The sequence below is a fragment of the Gracilinanus agilis genome, chromosome 3 (genome assembly GCF_016433145.1).
Source record: "Gracilinanus agilis isolate LMUSP501 chromosome 3, AgileGrace, whole genome shotgun sequence".
NCBI classification, from domain to species: Eukaryota; Metazoa; Chordata; class Mammalia; order Didelphimorphia; family Didelphidae; genus Gracilinanus; species Gracilinanus agilis.
The window spans coordinates 170,413,546-170,429,769 of record NC_058132.1 but is presented as its reverse complement, the minus strand read 5'-3'; the positions used below and the strand labels follow the sequence as shown (position 1 = coordinate 170,429,769).

General features: G+C 37.4%; 1 protein-coding gene across 1 annotated transcript in view; it reads right to left on the bottom strand.

Annotated features, from left to right (window-relative positions):
- Positions 1 to 16,224, bottom strand: part of DEUP1 (deuterosome assembly protein 1) — a 104,277-nt gene that overhangs the window by 13,085 nt on the left and 74,968 nt on the right. The window contains exon 10 of the mRNA XM_044666220.1: positions 15,898 to 16,097. Coding sequence (XP_044522155.1) covers positions 15,898 to 16,097 — 200 coding nt within the window. The remainder of the gene's footprint in view (positions 1 to 15,897; positions 16,098 to 16,224) is intronic.

Sequence of the window (16,224 nt, the reverse complement as noted above, 5' to 3'; positions counted from 1 at the left end):
TTACAGATGAGGAAACTGAGGCAAACAGGGTTAAGGGATTTGCCCAGGATAGTATAGTTAGTAAATGTCAGAGGCCAGATTTGAACTCAAGAAGATGATTCTTCCTGACTCTAGGCCCTAGGCTCTATACTCTGTGCCATCTAGTTTCCCTACTTTATATACATTATTTAAAAATAACCTTTGAGCTAGGTAATTTAGGTATTCTTAGTTGTTTTGCAGGAGAGGATACTGAGGCTCTGAGACACTGGTCAGCCTGCCTTTGGTCCCCCAGTTAGTAATAATAAAGGTGAGATTCAGACCCATGCCTCTCCTGACTCCATCTCCATCATCCTTTGCATTCTACCAATTTGCTTCATAAACTTTATGTTTGATTTGCTGAAATCACAAGATGAATCTGATTCTAAATAAATCTTTTGGTTTGGGTCAGTCCTCAGTTTGGCCTAGAATTTCCCAATATGTTCTGTTCCTGTTTACCACAGCTTTTTGGAATCTGGGCCAATGCCAATTTGGCTCAATAAAAATTATTAAGTGCCTATTATGTGGTAGGTATTGTGATGGACACTGGAGATATAAAGATAAAAGTAAAAGAGCTCTCGCTCATTGAGATGAACTTATATTCTAATTGGAAAATACTTCATATATACAAACAAATGGATATAAAGCACACACATAGTGATTCCAAGAGGTGCTGTGATGCCTTCATGGTGTTTGGAAGGTACTCAGGAATTCTAAGAGCGGCACTGAGGAGATAGAGCACTCTTGAGGTACCACCACCTGTGCAAAAGAATGGAGATGGGAGTTGGAACGCCAGAAGAACTTTGGTCTAGCCGACCAGTCCAGTTTGATTCTAGGTTCTTCTAATTAAGGATTTAGGTCACTGTTCCAGTGATACTGACCCAAGATAAAAATAACAACAATATTAATCACAGTAATAATAGCTGGTATTTATAAAGCACTTTATGTTTTGCAAATCACTTTGCAAATATTATCTGATTCATCTTTACAACCACTCTGACAGGCAAGGTACGACTATTATCTCCATTCTGCAGATGAGGAAACCCAAACTGAGAGAAATCAAATGCCACATTTTCTGAAGCAGGCTTCAAAAACCCAGGTCTTCCTGAGCCTGAGTCCAGTGTGAAGATATGTACTATGTCACCTAAATGCATTTAACAGCGACAAAAACACTTTTGAGATGCCCTAAACAAGATCTAGAATCCTGTGAATCTGTGGGGAGAAACAGACCCAAGCTTGGGATTTGATGCCAGTCACTTAATTCTGTTTGCCTTAGTTTCCTTATCTGGAAAAATGAGGTGGACAAGGAAATTGCAAATCATTACAGCATCTTTGCCAGGAAAACCCTAAGTGTGGTAATAGAGTCAGGCTCAATTGTACGCTACCATCACCACCCTATTTTTTCAGGATCCCCCATGAGAAGCTACTGTTCTGGCTCTAATGTTCCACATTAGAAAATACTTTACATCTTCCACCAACTCACTTCTGCTTCCAGATTCTTGTACATAAAAATGATTAGATTTTACCCAGGCACATTTAATGGTCTTAAAATCTGCTTAATGATTAAGTTGTGATTATTGAATTTGTACTATATGATGCACCTATCAAAGGTACAAATGCCTTTTTTAGTGTAGATCTTACATAAGAATAAATATAGTTGAACTTAAAATTTCTTTGGTCATTAAATTTAATTATATAGTATATTCTATGATTCTCTGGATTAAAATAATGCACATAGCTCTTTCTAATTAGCATTTAAACTATCATTGTAAACACTGAAAATTCATTTGTGAAAACATTTTAAAAATTCACAGTAAAATTCTATAATACACTAAGTGCATCATGATAAATAAAAAACAATTGGTAATGACTGCCTTTTTATCTTGCCTTAATGATACTGACCTTTGGCAAGCCAGTCACTTTAACCCTGTTTGCCTCAGTTTCCTCACTGAAATGAGCTGGAGAAGAAAATGCAAAACATGCCAGTATCTTTGCCAAGAAAACCCCAAATAGGGTCACAAAAAGACAAGACTAAAATGACTGAATGATGATATTACTGTATAAAAGATAATTCTAAGCCTTTCCCTTGCTTCTGAAATAGATATTCATAGACCTAGTAAAACTAAAGGGACGTTAGAAGTAATCTTATCCATTCTCCTCAAGGAACAGCCCCAGAGAAGAGACCCACCACAGGCCATAAAACTGTAGATGTCATATCTTTAATAATAATAAAAAAGCAAGCAGTCTTGGGGCAGCTCAGTGGCAAAGTGGATAGGGCACTAGGCCTGGAATTGGAAGGACCTGGTTTCAAATCTGGCCTCATACTTAGCAATTGTATGACCATTTGTCAAGCGCCTTATAATGAAGATTCCTTCTGAATATGAGTTGGATGAAATGGCCACTGTGGTCCCTTCTGTCACTAAAATTCTGTGATTTGATGAACTACTTTGTTAGAAGTTTGAAAAGAAGATTAAAAGTGGGAGGTTATTAAAACTAAAATAAGGCTTTAGTAAATTTTCAGACTGGCTCAACTTCTTTTTGGTTTCCATTTTTTTATATCAATGGGAATGAAAGGTGGAACAAACATGGTTAAGAGAGAATTGAAGTGGTATCGATAGGTGGCTCTCCCTAGAGACAGAAAGTCCTAAGTTCAAATCTAGCCTCTGATACTTCCTAGCTGTATGATCCTGAGGAAGTCACTTAATGCCCATTGCCTAGCCCTTGCCACTTTTCTGTCTTAGAACTGATACTAGAACAGAAGGGTTTTAGTGGGGGAAAACCGCCCCAAATAAAGCAATGTAAAATATACTTCCAATAGTGAAATGGAAAAGAAACCAAAACAAAACAGAAAAAACAATACCCTCCCTTCCAAGAAGGGATTCAAAGCAGAGCAAGTATTCTTTTAATACTATATCATATACATTTTCATCAGTTTTAAAAGGGGGAAAAATGGGACAACATCTAAGATTATAGATTTTAAACATCAGACAAATTAAATTGACTTAATGCGTTTGAAAGGGACGTTAGTTTTTCCTCCTTACGATAGCTGAAATTCATTAAAAGTTGAAAAAATATATCGTTCTCAATTATTCTCCATTTATGAATTTACACCAACAGCTTGATTTAGCCTTTAATATTCATCCTTACTGAGGTGCTTGGACTGACTAGAATTAATTGAGCGACATCTACTTTCCAGTCGTCTACTGGTGATTTCAGGGCCCTTGAATCTCAAACTACTCTTTCCCATAGTGAATTTTACATGATAATAATATATTCAGTACATTTGAAATGCTGTTTCTTTTAAAAATCAGGTCACTAAAGAACAGGGAAATCAGACAAGGCATTAAAACAAATTTAATGAAACTTTCAACATCCAAAACTGGCAGGACACAAAGCTCGGCAGCAAGAATTGTGGTTCAAATTGCTCATTAAGATCATCTCCTGCTGAGCTCTTTACCTCTCATCTTGGCTTCCCTAGCCCCTACTGTCTTGTTTTTGTTAGGCACTTTTAACACATTCCTCTTTGCTTGGAAAAATGGAAAGAACAATCTAAACTGCCCCAAATTGTGTGCTTTTTCAACTGCACAGTAACAGTCTTATTGGTTTAAATAACAATGCATGGCACTCTAATAGCAGTTTTCATCTGAGGCTTTCCAAGTAGTTTACAAACAAACAATATTTTTTCCCTCCACTTTATAAACAAGCTTCACTTAATAGATAGTGCAGATCAACTAGCATAGATAGGGCAAAAATTATTACAGAATATTGGCACCAGGGACAAGAATTCTATAGGCTTTCCATGATTTTGTGTGTGTGTGCACATGGGTATTTATGTGCGTGTACATGAAGACAGAGTACAACTGCATTCATAGAATCCTGGAGTACTTTATATAATGGGCTTAAAAATATCCTTATCTTGTCTTAGAATTGATAATAAGTATTGGTTCCAAAGCAGAAGAGTGGTAAGGGCTAGACAATTGGGGTTAAGTGACTTGCTCAGGTTCACACAGCTAGAAAGTCTTTGGGTCCAGATTTGAGCCCAGGACCTCTTGTCTCCAGACTCGGCTTTCTATCTATTGAGCCACCTGGCTGTTCCAATAATGAGCTTTTAATATCTTAGGATACCTTATAATCTAAATTTTATTCTCAACTACTAGAACATGAGTTGGCAACTTATGGCCAAATATGGCACCTGGGGCCACCTAGACCTTTTCCTCAATGCCTATGAGAGCAGTGATCCTTCTCTCAATACTTTGCTACCTGTGTAAATTAATTGCCCATTCTCCCCTCCTATTTCCCCCCCCATCTCCTGGCTATTGTTAGTTTACAAGTGTGGGAAGAGAGTGACCAACACCAACAGCAAACCACTACTACTTTGCTGTAGGAAATTCGGTACCACTCCATTGCTCAAAGGACAAGGGTCATCCTCTAAGGATCCACTTGTGAAAGACTTTTAACCTAAGAATTAGGATCTATTCTGCTTAAGAATGTTTGAAACATCTACTATTTACTGTACACTGTGCTAGGGATACATAGAAAAATAAAGTCTCTGCCTTTGAGGAGCCTACATTCTAGGTGGAAAGCAACTTATATACCTGTATAGAGAGAATAGATGTAAAATAAATAATACATATATTCAAATTACATACAAAGTAAAGTCACTTGGTTACAGGGAAGGCTTCAAGTAGGAGGTGAAGAGGGAACTCATTCCAGGCAAAGTGGGCAACCTGTACAAAGGCATAGAGATGATAAATGAAATGTCATGTTTGAAAAACAGCAAGAAAGTGGGTTTAGCTGGACCATTAAATGTATAAAGGGGGAGGGGGCAGCTGGGTGGCTCAGCGGATTGAGAGCCAGGCCTAGATATAGGAGGTCCTGGGTTCAGATTTGATCTCAGACACTTCCTAGCTGTATTATCTTGGTAAATAACTTAATCCCCCTATTACCTAGCTCTTACACTCTTCTGCCTTGAAACCAATACATAATATTTATTCTAAGACAAAAGATAAGGCTTTAAAAAATGTGTGAAGGGCAGTAATGGATAGTAAAGGAATGGAAAGGTAGGTTGAAATCAGGTTATAAAAGGCTTCGAATATCAGAGGGGTTTGTATTTGATTCTAAAGGTTAACAGAGAAATTATTGGAGTTTTTGAGCAGAGAAGAGACATGATCAGATCTCTGCTTTATGAATGTAACTTTGGCAGCCTCTTGAAAGGCATACTATAGAGGTGAAAGAGTTGAGGCATTTTATAGAGGAGAAAGACTTTAAGTGCTGAAACTACTGAAGCAATGCATTTGGGAGAGAATGGAAGCAGGAATTAAGGTAGTATTTCTTTGTGAGGGGAGAGTACTCATAGAGTCAATTAGATGAGCGTGGAGAAATGAGAGGAAAGAAGAGAAGCGATGGTAGAATCAATGGAACCTGGTATCTGATTGGATATATGAAATGAAGGAGAAAAATCCAGGATGGAGATTATAAACTTGGATAGTGATGCCCTTAATGGAAATAGAGATTTGGAAAAGGAATAATTTTAGGGGATACAATCACAAACTTAGTCCAGGAGATATTGAGTTTAATATGCATCAAATGTTCAAAATGTTCCCTAAGCAGTTGATGACATGGGACTGAGGCTTAGAAGAGAGGTCAGGGCTGGATATATACATCTGGAAGAGGAAAAGGTCAACAATAACACCAAGGTCTCATTAGAATGTGAGCTCTTTGAGGGAAGAGACTGTCTTTTGTCTTTTTTTTATAGCCTCAGTGCTTAGCACAGTGCCTAACCAGCATATAATAAGTTCCTAATAAATGCTTATTGATTAATGGAACATGAAGACAAGGTGAATAGTGTTGCCAAAGAAAGAAACAATGAAGTGAGAAGAATAGGCTTAAAGGGAAACTTAAATTTTGGATATTTTGAATTAGATGTGTCAATGAGATATGGATTTAGAGCTGGTGAAGAGGTCAGGACTAAAGATATAGATCTGGGGGATTTTTTTATAGAGATGAGTGAGGTCATGGGAGAGAATAAGGTTACTTAAAGGAGAAAGTATAAAGAGGGCCAAGGATAGATCTTTCTTGTTCTCTCGTTCACCCTAAATCTGATCATTGCCTTCATTATGGCCTCTAGTCCCTAAAATGTCTTGTCTAACACTATCAGCCAAGTTTATCTTTACCTCTGCAACCACTCTAAAGTAGGTCATCATATAGCTTCATGTATTCTATTTCAATAGCTTTGTAATTAGTCTTAAAAAAAATCTCTAATCTCTCTTCTCCCTAACACACTGATCATCCATTATATCAGTAACTGACCTAGTGCATTCTTCTAATCACACTATTCCTCTACTCAAGAACCTTCTGTGATTCCCCATTGCCTAACTGCTCTTGCCTCTCTAAACTACTGACCTTATGGTTAGCAAGTTTAATTATTCACTACTCACACCCTAAAATTGCTCAACTTCTAAATCTTATTCACTAATATACTGCTAATCACCAATTCTGGGTAATCTCTACTGTTTAAAAATCCCCTCTCCCCCTCTCCATTTCCACAAAAAAACCCCAAAACACCCCCAAAACAACCTTGATTTAATCCACTATAAACTTTTGTTGCATCATCTCAGCTGAACAGTATTTTGCCTAAACTATAAAATGATTGAGTTAGAATAGATGACCCCAAGGCCCCTTTGAGCTTTAAAGGACTTTATGATTCGTGGTCTTATGTCCCTCTCTTGTTCATATAACAACTGTTCTAAAGCTTTTTTCTCTTTCCAAACTTTCAATTTCATCCTTGCTCCCACTCAGTGTAACTTTCCTTTCCACTTTGCTAAAATGATGGAGGTCATCTGACCTGAGATCCCTCTAGTGTCTTCTTTTACATCTTAAAGTTTTTTTGTGCCTTAATCTATTCCTTTTTTACCTTGCTACTTGGTTGTAGAGAGAAGTATCCCTACTTTTTGTCAAAGCCATTCTCTTAACCTGTCCCTCTAAGGCCATTCACTTCTGCCTTTACTACAGTACTAAAATCCTTCTATAGTCTCTTTTCAATTTGTCGTCATTCCAAATCTCTAGAGATGATCCTTCCTTCCTATTTGCGTAAACATGCTCGAGTCTACTCAGACCTACAAAATTCATCCCTTCAGCCTTCTGAGTTATCCAACCATTCTCTAATGTCTTTTTCTTCTTTTACCACCAAGTTTCTTGAAAAAGTAATCTATATTTATTGACTTCAATTATTTGCTACCTATACACTCTCTTTAATCTTTTACCATCTCACTTCTGGGTCCATTACTCCAATGAAATGAATTTGTCTAATAGCCCTTTTTGGTCCTTTTCTATTTGACCTTATGAACATTTGATACTGTTGATCTTCTTCTCCTTTTTAAAAAAACAAGTATTTATTTAGCACCTATGAGTCAGGTTGGGAACTAGGAAACATGAAGACATTAAAATGTAATAAAGTCTGCCTTCAAGGAACTATCATTGGAAACAATATCAACACACATATATACATATATATATATATATAATATTGGGATAGGGACTGATGATTTCCTTAATATAGGACTCTTGAGTGGCCCTCTACTAATGTAGGTCCTCATCTTTTCTCTTAAAGAGTTGCCCAGAACTCTGAGAAGTCAAATAACTTGCCCAAGATCACATGGCCAATCTGTGTCAGCTTTTGAGACTGACTTCCTATCCATTTCACTAACCTGCTTCTCAAATATATAAAATAAGCATCAATAGCATCTGGAGGTATTAAGAAAGTTTCCTTATTGAAACTGGGCTTTGAGGGAAACCAGGGATTTTTAGAAGGAGAGGGGAGGAGAGAATGCATTCCAGGGCAATGGAGAAAGCCTGGACAAAGGCTAGTGACTGGTGATCCAGAGCTGGATGACAGTGTTTGTCAATGGAAGTGATGAATAAGAAGGCTAGAAAAGTAGATTGGGACCAGGTTGGGAAGGGCTTTAAATGGCAAGCAGAATTTTTGTATTTGATTCTAGGGTGACATTGGAATTAATCAGGGGAGCGATGTGATCAAACCTATGCTTTGAGAAAGTCACTTTGGAAGCTTGGGGGGATAGAGGAATGGGTGAAAGGTTGGACACAGGGAGAACAACTAAGAGGCTGCTGAAATAGTCTGTGTGAGAACTGATGAGATCTTATACTAAGGGGATGGCCATAAGTAGAGAGAAAGGAATAGAAGCAACAGCCTCCTTTTGTGTACTATCTTTCCCTTTAGATTGTATTACAATCTTGAAAGGGCAAGGTCTGTCTTTTATTTTATTAATTGTATCCCTAGTACTTAGCACAGTGTCTGGCATATTGTTAGTCACTTAATGTTTATTGGATAGATGGGTGTTGTGGAGGTAGAAATGGCAATATCTTACAACTGACTGGAGATGGTGACTAAGGGACAGTGAGGTGTTCAGGACAACTTTTGGGTCATGAAACTTCGGTGACTGGAAGGAAAGTGATACCCTCCATAGAAATAATCAAGTTCACGAGAACAGGGGGGTCTTTTGTTTTCTGAGAAGTTAATGAGTTCAGTTTTGGATATATTAAATATATGATGCTTATGGGGTATGCAATTAGGGCTGTACAAGATGTCCCAGAAATCTTAGGGTAGATTTAAGGTATTCAAACTTAATTTAAAAATTTAGTAAAGTTTATAACTATACTAAGACTTTTTAGACACCCTCCATGGGTCTGGGAGACTCATCTCCATAGAGTGAGATATTTAAACCCTGATGAGTAGCTGATGAGGTCACCAAGATAGAATGTAGAGAGAAGGCTCAGAACAAAATTTTGGGATACACTTTCAATTAGAAAGCAGGATATGGAAAAATAGTCCAGCTTATAAATAAGACTGAGAAGGAATAATTAGTCAAGTAAATGGAGAACCAGGAAAGAGCACTGCCATGAAAACTCAGAGAGGAAAGACTATTCAGCAAGAGAGGGTGGTCAATAGGTCTTGAGCTATTTCCTTAATCCCTATGATGCTTTTATTTCTCTCACTGCTCCATTTTTTTTGTCTCTGCTGGCTCTTTATTCTCCTCTAAACACTTAGACATGGGTATCTCTGTCATTGACTCTCTCCCTTTATAATCTCATCAGCCCCCATGACTTCTATACAGATGACTCTCAAATTCTTTCTCTCAGCCATACATCTCCTCTGAGTCCTGGCTCTATATTTCCATTTACCTATTGGATAGCTCCACCTAGAATCATGTGCCTTAAAGTTATGTCCCAAAATGAATTAGTCATCTCCTTTTGCTACCTCCCCTACTAAAACAAGCAAAAAACCAAAGAATCTTTCTATCTCTATAAATTTCCCCCCTTGATTATTTTGATGGCATTGGCATTCTCGTACATACTTAAGCTTCTGTCTTAGGGATCTTCCTTGACTCTATCCATCACCTCTCCTATCAGTTAATTACCCAGTCCTGTGGATTCAACCTTCACATTATATCTTTTATCCATCCTCTTGTTTCCATTTTTACTAAACTACTTTAGTAACATTCTCTTTTTTTTGCCTCCAGTTTCTCCCTTCTCCAATTTATTGATCACACCATTACTTGAGTAATCTTCCTAGTATATCATTCTATTCACATTACTTTGTTAGTGAAAAATCTTTTATGGCTTTTGATTGCATATTGAAAAGGAAAGAAGGAAGGAAGGAAGGAAGGAAAGAAGGAAGGAAGAAAGGAAGCAGAAAGGGAGGAATGAAGAGAAGGAAGGAAGGGATGTAAGAAAGGAGGAAGGAAGAAAGGAGAGAAGAAGGGAGGGAAGATTAAAGCAAGAGAGGGATAAGAGGAAGGATTCATTAATATGTACTTATTTGGTTCTTAGGAGGCAGCCTGGTGCCTCAGTGGATAGAGTATAGGGCCTGGAATCAGGAAGATTGGAGTTCAAATGCAGCCTCAGATTCTTTCTAGCTCTGTGACCCTATGCAGATCACTTAACCTCTGATTGCCTGAACAAAAAGGATGCAATAGATCCACTGAAGAAGGAAATGGCAAACCATTCCTTAGCAAACCAGTATCCTTCCAAAAAAAAACACAAACCACGGATAGTTATGACCCATGGAATCACAAAGTGTCCGTCAGATACAAATGAACAACGGGTTCCTATTAAGTGGCAGATACTGTGCTAAGAACTTTACAAATATTATGCTATTTGATCATTACAACAACAGTGGGAGGCAAGTACTATTATAATAGTACTCTCCATTTTACAGTTAAGGAAAGTGAGGTGGAGATTAAATGATCTGACCTGGGTCACATAGCTAATACATGTCTAAGACTAAATTTGAACTCAGATCTTCTTGACTCAAGCTTATTATCACTCTATCCACTGTTCTTGGTTTTCATGAGCCTCCAAAGACTGGCTTCAATCTATCCTTCTACTCCTATTTCATACTATTTTCCTTCACATATTATAAAATTCAGTCAAGTTGAACTATTCTCCTTTTTGTTTTTATCCTGCCCTCTACAATCTCTATGTCTGCTCATATTCTCTGTACTCCTGGGATGAATTCCACCTCTCACTACCCTTATCTCTGTTGAAGTCCCTCCTTTCCTTCAAGATCTAATGCAGCTGACATCACTTTTCTATAAAGATTTCCTTGAATCCTTTTTAGGAAAAAGTTAAGAACTCGCTCTTCCAACCACATTGCAATACTTCTTTGAATTTAGGCTTTTCTTGGTATCATAGTTCTTTGCATAGGTGCCTCTTTATCTCTCTTACAATTCTTGAGAGGATTGTGTGGTCTTATCTATCCTTGTATCCCTGGTCCCTGGCACAGTTTATTGTGCAGGAAGACACTTTATATTTACTGAATTGAGAGTGTGCCTTTCCTTCTGACTTTCCCATTACTGTAGATATAAGGACCATACACCCAGCTATTTCTCTTCTAAGCTTTATTCCTTATCCCTCACCTTTCATGTCTGGTGGGTTGACAGTTATCTAGACACAGAAGGTCCTAGCATCTTTTGATGAAAGACCCTTTGAGCATTCTGGTGTCCCTGCTCAGAATAATATGTTAAAACATATAAAACAAAATATATAATATTGCAAAGGAAGCCAATTATATTGGCAGAGAATTTATATATTAAAGAAAAAAGTTCACACACCCTCAACTCAAGAACTACTGATTTGTAGTATCTTTTGAGAGCTATGGGTGGGCCAAGAGCAGAGGACTCACAGTCAGGTGAGACTTGCAAATCAACTACATTTATTATCTGTGTGCTCATGGGCAAGCCAATTGTTCTGATCCTCAGTTTTCTCACTTACAAAATGGGGATAGAGAGGCATGATAGTGTAGTGGAGAAAAAGAGAGGAAGAGAGAGAAGGTGGGAGGAGTCAGCGAAAAATCCCCTATCCTCTTATATGATAATTAGATTTTAATGTTGGTAGTAGTTTTGAACTAATCATAATTATAATTCTAGTATTATTAAATAATGGTAGCATAAGTGATGATTTTAGAAGGCTTTTTGTGATTATTTTAGTATAAGTATTAAGGTTTTGAATTAAGTAAACAACTGCTTTAGCATAAGTAATCATTGTTAGTATAGGTCTCAGTTTGAGGCCCTAGCCTTCAAAATTGCTATATCACACACCCTAAGCAATAATTATGATCTTGAACTTGTGATCCAGTATATATCACTAGGCCTAATCCTGGCTTCAAAGCCTAGTACCACCAAACACCACCCACTTTCATTTGCGTCCCTAGTCCAGGCTCCCCCACTCCCTCCTTGTCTATCGAGTGACTTCTAAGTGAGAAGTACATCCTGCTCTATTTTTAACATGGTCTTGGATATTCTTTGGGGTATATAGGAAAGTCTTTCACAGTGCTCAGGGTCTTTTGATCTTGACCAGAAGTCTGGCTTTATTGAGACTGGCCCTCTTACAATAAACCTATTTCTTTTTGTCTTGAGACTTGGTTTCTCTTAATTGCATTCCTGTGGTTAGAAATTATGCAACAGAGGATGGAAGAAAGAGAAAATAGAGGGGAGGGAGAAAAGGAGAAGAAAGAGAGGAAGATAGAGGGGGTGGGAGAGAAAACAGAGATAGGAGAGAAAGGAAGGAGAGAGGAGAAAGAGAGAGAAGGGCAGGGAAAGAAAAAAGGTGAGAGCAGTCTTAGAATCCAGAATATTTGAGCCCTATTTCCACTTGAGTCTATGTGACTATGAATAAATCAATAGTGCATGTACCAATCTGCTATGATGGTGGAAATTTCTTTTCTAGGAGTTACATACCTCAGTGAAATTACAGGTATGTCACTCCATTACCTTTGCCAAGAAAACCCAAATAAGGTCACAAAGAATTAGACCTGAAAAATAACTGAACAATAAGCACTATTTAAAATCCTTTAATGGCTCCCTATTGTTCCCTTTCTCCCCAAAAGTTTACACACACATTATTTCCTCTGCTGAGCCCTACATACATACATATGTATATATGTATATATATATACATATATATATATATATATATAAAGGTAACTTACCTTTATAAGCTTTATTTCATATTATTCCCATTCGTGTACTTTACTATCTAAATAAATTGAACTAATTATCATAGGAGACAACATGGTGTAGTGAAAAGAGCATAGGGCTTGGGATTAGAAGAGCTGAGTTTTGAACCAGAGTCTATTACTTACTATCTCTCTGATTTTGGGAAAGGCCCTAATCTCTGTGGGCTTCAATATCCTCATCTGTAAAATGAGTGTTGAATAAGGTGCTCTCACTAATGTTTCTTCCAGCCCCATGAGCCAATGACCCACACCTATATTTGTTCATGCTGTTTTCTAGGTCTGAGATGCCCCTTTCAACCAGCCTTTCCTATTGAAATCTTCACCATCTTTTTTTAATTCCTCACTGTCTTTTAAGTGCTATTTTAAAATGCTACCCCTTCAATGATGCCTTCCCCAATTCCTGTATAGTCAGAAATAGTATTTTTCCAGCTCAGGTTTCACCACTCTGTATTTCTCTTATGTATATACCACATTCTATTTTGTTATAGTTATCTATATATGTATCTTGTCCCTCTATTAGATAAGCTTTTGAAGACAAGGATTCCAACAAAGTCAACAACAAATGTTTAAGCATATAGAATACGACTGTAGGGACAGAGGAAAACAGAAAAATTAAATAATAGGTGGGTCATTGGCCTCATGGTGTTCACACTCTAGTAGACATTTTGTCGTATAGGCTTTTATTTCCTCTGATGTTTAACATACTGCTCTGCACATAGTAAGGGATTGATAAATATTTATTAAATCAACTTGAAAGCACTGGGAAAAGAATAATTGGGTAAGTAATTGGATATATTTACTTGCTAAGAGATCCCAGTTATTTTTCAGTCACCTTGTACATAACCTCTGTTTACACCAGACATAGAGTATATGTTCCTCATGTTATTGTGTTTTTGAAGATAAAATGCCCCCTTGATTTACTCTTTGACCTCTTTAAAGATTTAAAAAGATGTTACCCTCTCTGCTAACATTATAATTTACCACTTTTCCAGCTGGCACTTCATTTGTTGGGTAGTATTACTTTCCCCAGATTCTGAGAATCCAGAAACATATGCTAGGTCTGAAGCACATTAACAGGTTAACACTTTCTCAAAACCTTGGTTCATGAATCTGCACCCAGATTCACTTTTTCTCTCTGTGCAAGTAGGACATATTAGTTCAAAGCAAAATACCCACAGGGATATATTTTTCCATTGTTCATCATATTACATACAAGTGGAATGTGCATATAGCAGAGAACACTTGTGACCAAGGAGGAAACCGAAAGATACATATATGAAGTAGGATTCACACAGGGACACATGTAGCCAGGGCCAAAATCTGGCTGGAGCAGGTCACACCTCCAGGGCTGCAGAACCAATGATGTTTTCTGATGATGACATAATGGTATTCTCTCCTAGGCACTGTGTCTCTCTACCCACTGCTAGAGGTTAGGCTACCTCTGCTGGTTCCCTATTGCAACATTTGTTGAGCTGCATTTTGTTATGTCTTAGTTTTCTGCTCTTCTATTTCAGGCCATTTGCTTTTTTCTGCTACCATATGCTGGTTTAAGTTCTCTTAGTCTGACTTGCTCTGGGACGTGGGACTATGATAGTTTCACTCAGCTAGGCAGCTAGCAAAAAACAGCAGAAGCTATCTAGGTTGGATTATGTCTGTTTTTTGTTTATTTGTTTGTTTGGTTTTTGACTGACTGACTCTTGGTACAGCTAAGTATTAGACTTTAAATTCCTATCAGATCCACCATTATCTGGCTTCACAATAGTCCCCCTGCCCCAAGTTGGAAAGGAGCTGTGGGAGTGTAACAGGTTTCCCTTAGTTCCCAACAAATAAATCCTCCTGAGGGCAAGAATAAAAAAGCTGGCAGAAGCCTGTGGACTACTGTCTACCTTAGCTGCTTTGTTCTTTATACCTACCTTTATGATGCATTCCTGCCAATAACAGAATCTCAGATCTATGTTTAGCTTTCCTGATAGGAAGAAACCTCGGCTGGTCTTCCTACATAAACTATCACAAGATTTGGAGACATAGAGCCTGAGTCACAATTCCCATTCTACCACTTAAATGCAAGTCATTGGTCCTCTTTGGATCTCTGTTTCCTCATTATGAGATGAGAAGTTTGGATTAGATGACCTCTGAGGTTTTTATAGTTCTGAAGAGATGATCCTAGGATCTAGAAAAGTAGAACTTGCATAATAAGAAACAACTAGGTACGAACATGCTGGGTCACAAAGGAGACTGATCTCTCAACAGGATAATGTCTAAGAAGAGTCCAGTAATAAATGTATAGCCATCTGCCTATCCAGAGACTAGCCTGAGGGGAAAGCAGTAGATCCCTAAACACCTCGTTCAGTGTTTTACATGCAGTAGGCACATATGGCATAGGAATCCTGAGGAAAAATTGTTTCTGCCCATGTAGGTTGGCACCTACTCTGCAACTTATGAGTTTGAGTGAGTTGCCTGATACAGTAATCATTTCTACGACTTCCCCAGGGCCATAAAGCCAAGCATGTGTCAGGAGAAGGACTTGAACTTAGGTCTTTAGAGATAAACTCTCTGATTGACTATGCTGCCTTTACTAAATGAGACGATGAGCTCAAGGAAGTATAAGCTACTAAGTATTATTTGAATAAATTGTTCTTCTACTACTAGATCACATCATTTAAGTGACAGAACTATTTTGGTATTTGGCTGCTAAATATGATCTTATGAGCAGAGACATTAAAAATATCAGTATAAGGTCCAATATATTAGCATTTGAAAACTAGCAATGTGCTAAAAATAGCACTCTGAGAATCTTCTAGATCGAGTCTATCATTGAACAAATTCATTCCAATTCCATAATCTCTAGGACATGTAGTTTTGGATTAAAAAGTGTGGAGCCAGTAAGATAGTAGAAATTGTAGTCTAATCTTCATAAATGCTAGTTTTACCCACAAAAGAAAAATAATACCCTGTGTTTCAAAGCCAACTGATGGCGCCGATCAGTTGCCAAAAGTGAGATAAATACTCCAGTTCACTTCTAGAAGAATAACTATCCAAAGCACATGTCTCACTGATACCTGCCTGGTGACATTTTCCTATACTAAAAGCACTATCTTCTTTGCGTATTATAGGTAATATGTTAGAATCTTATGAAAATAGATTAATATTGATGTTAATATTTGCTATAGTAATATCCTCAGCCTCCATTGCTATTATAGTTCAAAAACAGTTATGACAACAGCATAAGACTATTATTTTTAAAATAAATAAATAAAATGTGGGAAGTCATAGTTTGAATTCTTTAAAATTAAATTTAATATTTTAGTTTATGAAAAATGTGTATTACATATTCAATTTAAAATGCATACCTATCTTCATTTTCTTTCATCTTTATTTGGGCTTGATAGGCTTGTCTTACTGTGTCCTCATATGCATTTGGATTGACCCACGGCAATTTTCCATTAGCCTGAAGTTTGGCAAGATCATTTCGGAGTCTTTCATTCTCATACTCCAATTTGTTAATAGAAGCTGTATACCTTGCATGTTCCTTGTTACAGTAATCTACATTCTGTGGAAGGAAATAAAATATTAGATGATGTTTTATGAGTAGTACATATTTTCTGTGAAGTTAGTTAAATATGTTAGCTAATTTTTCTCTTGTATACCATCTGAAGATTTCATTCCCCATTTTCCCA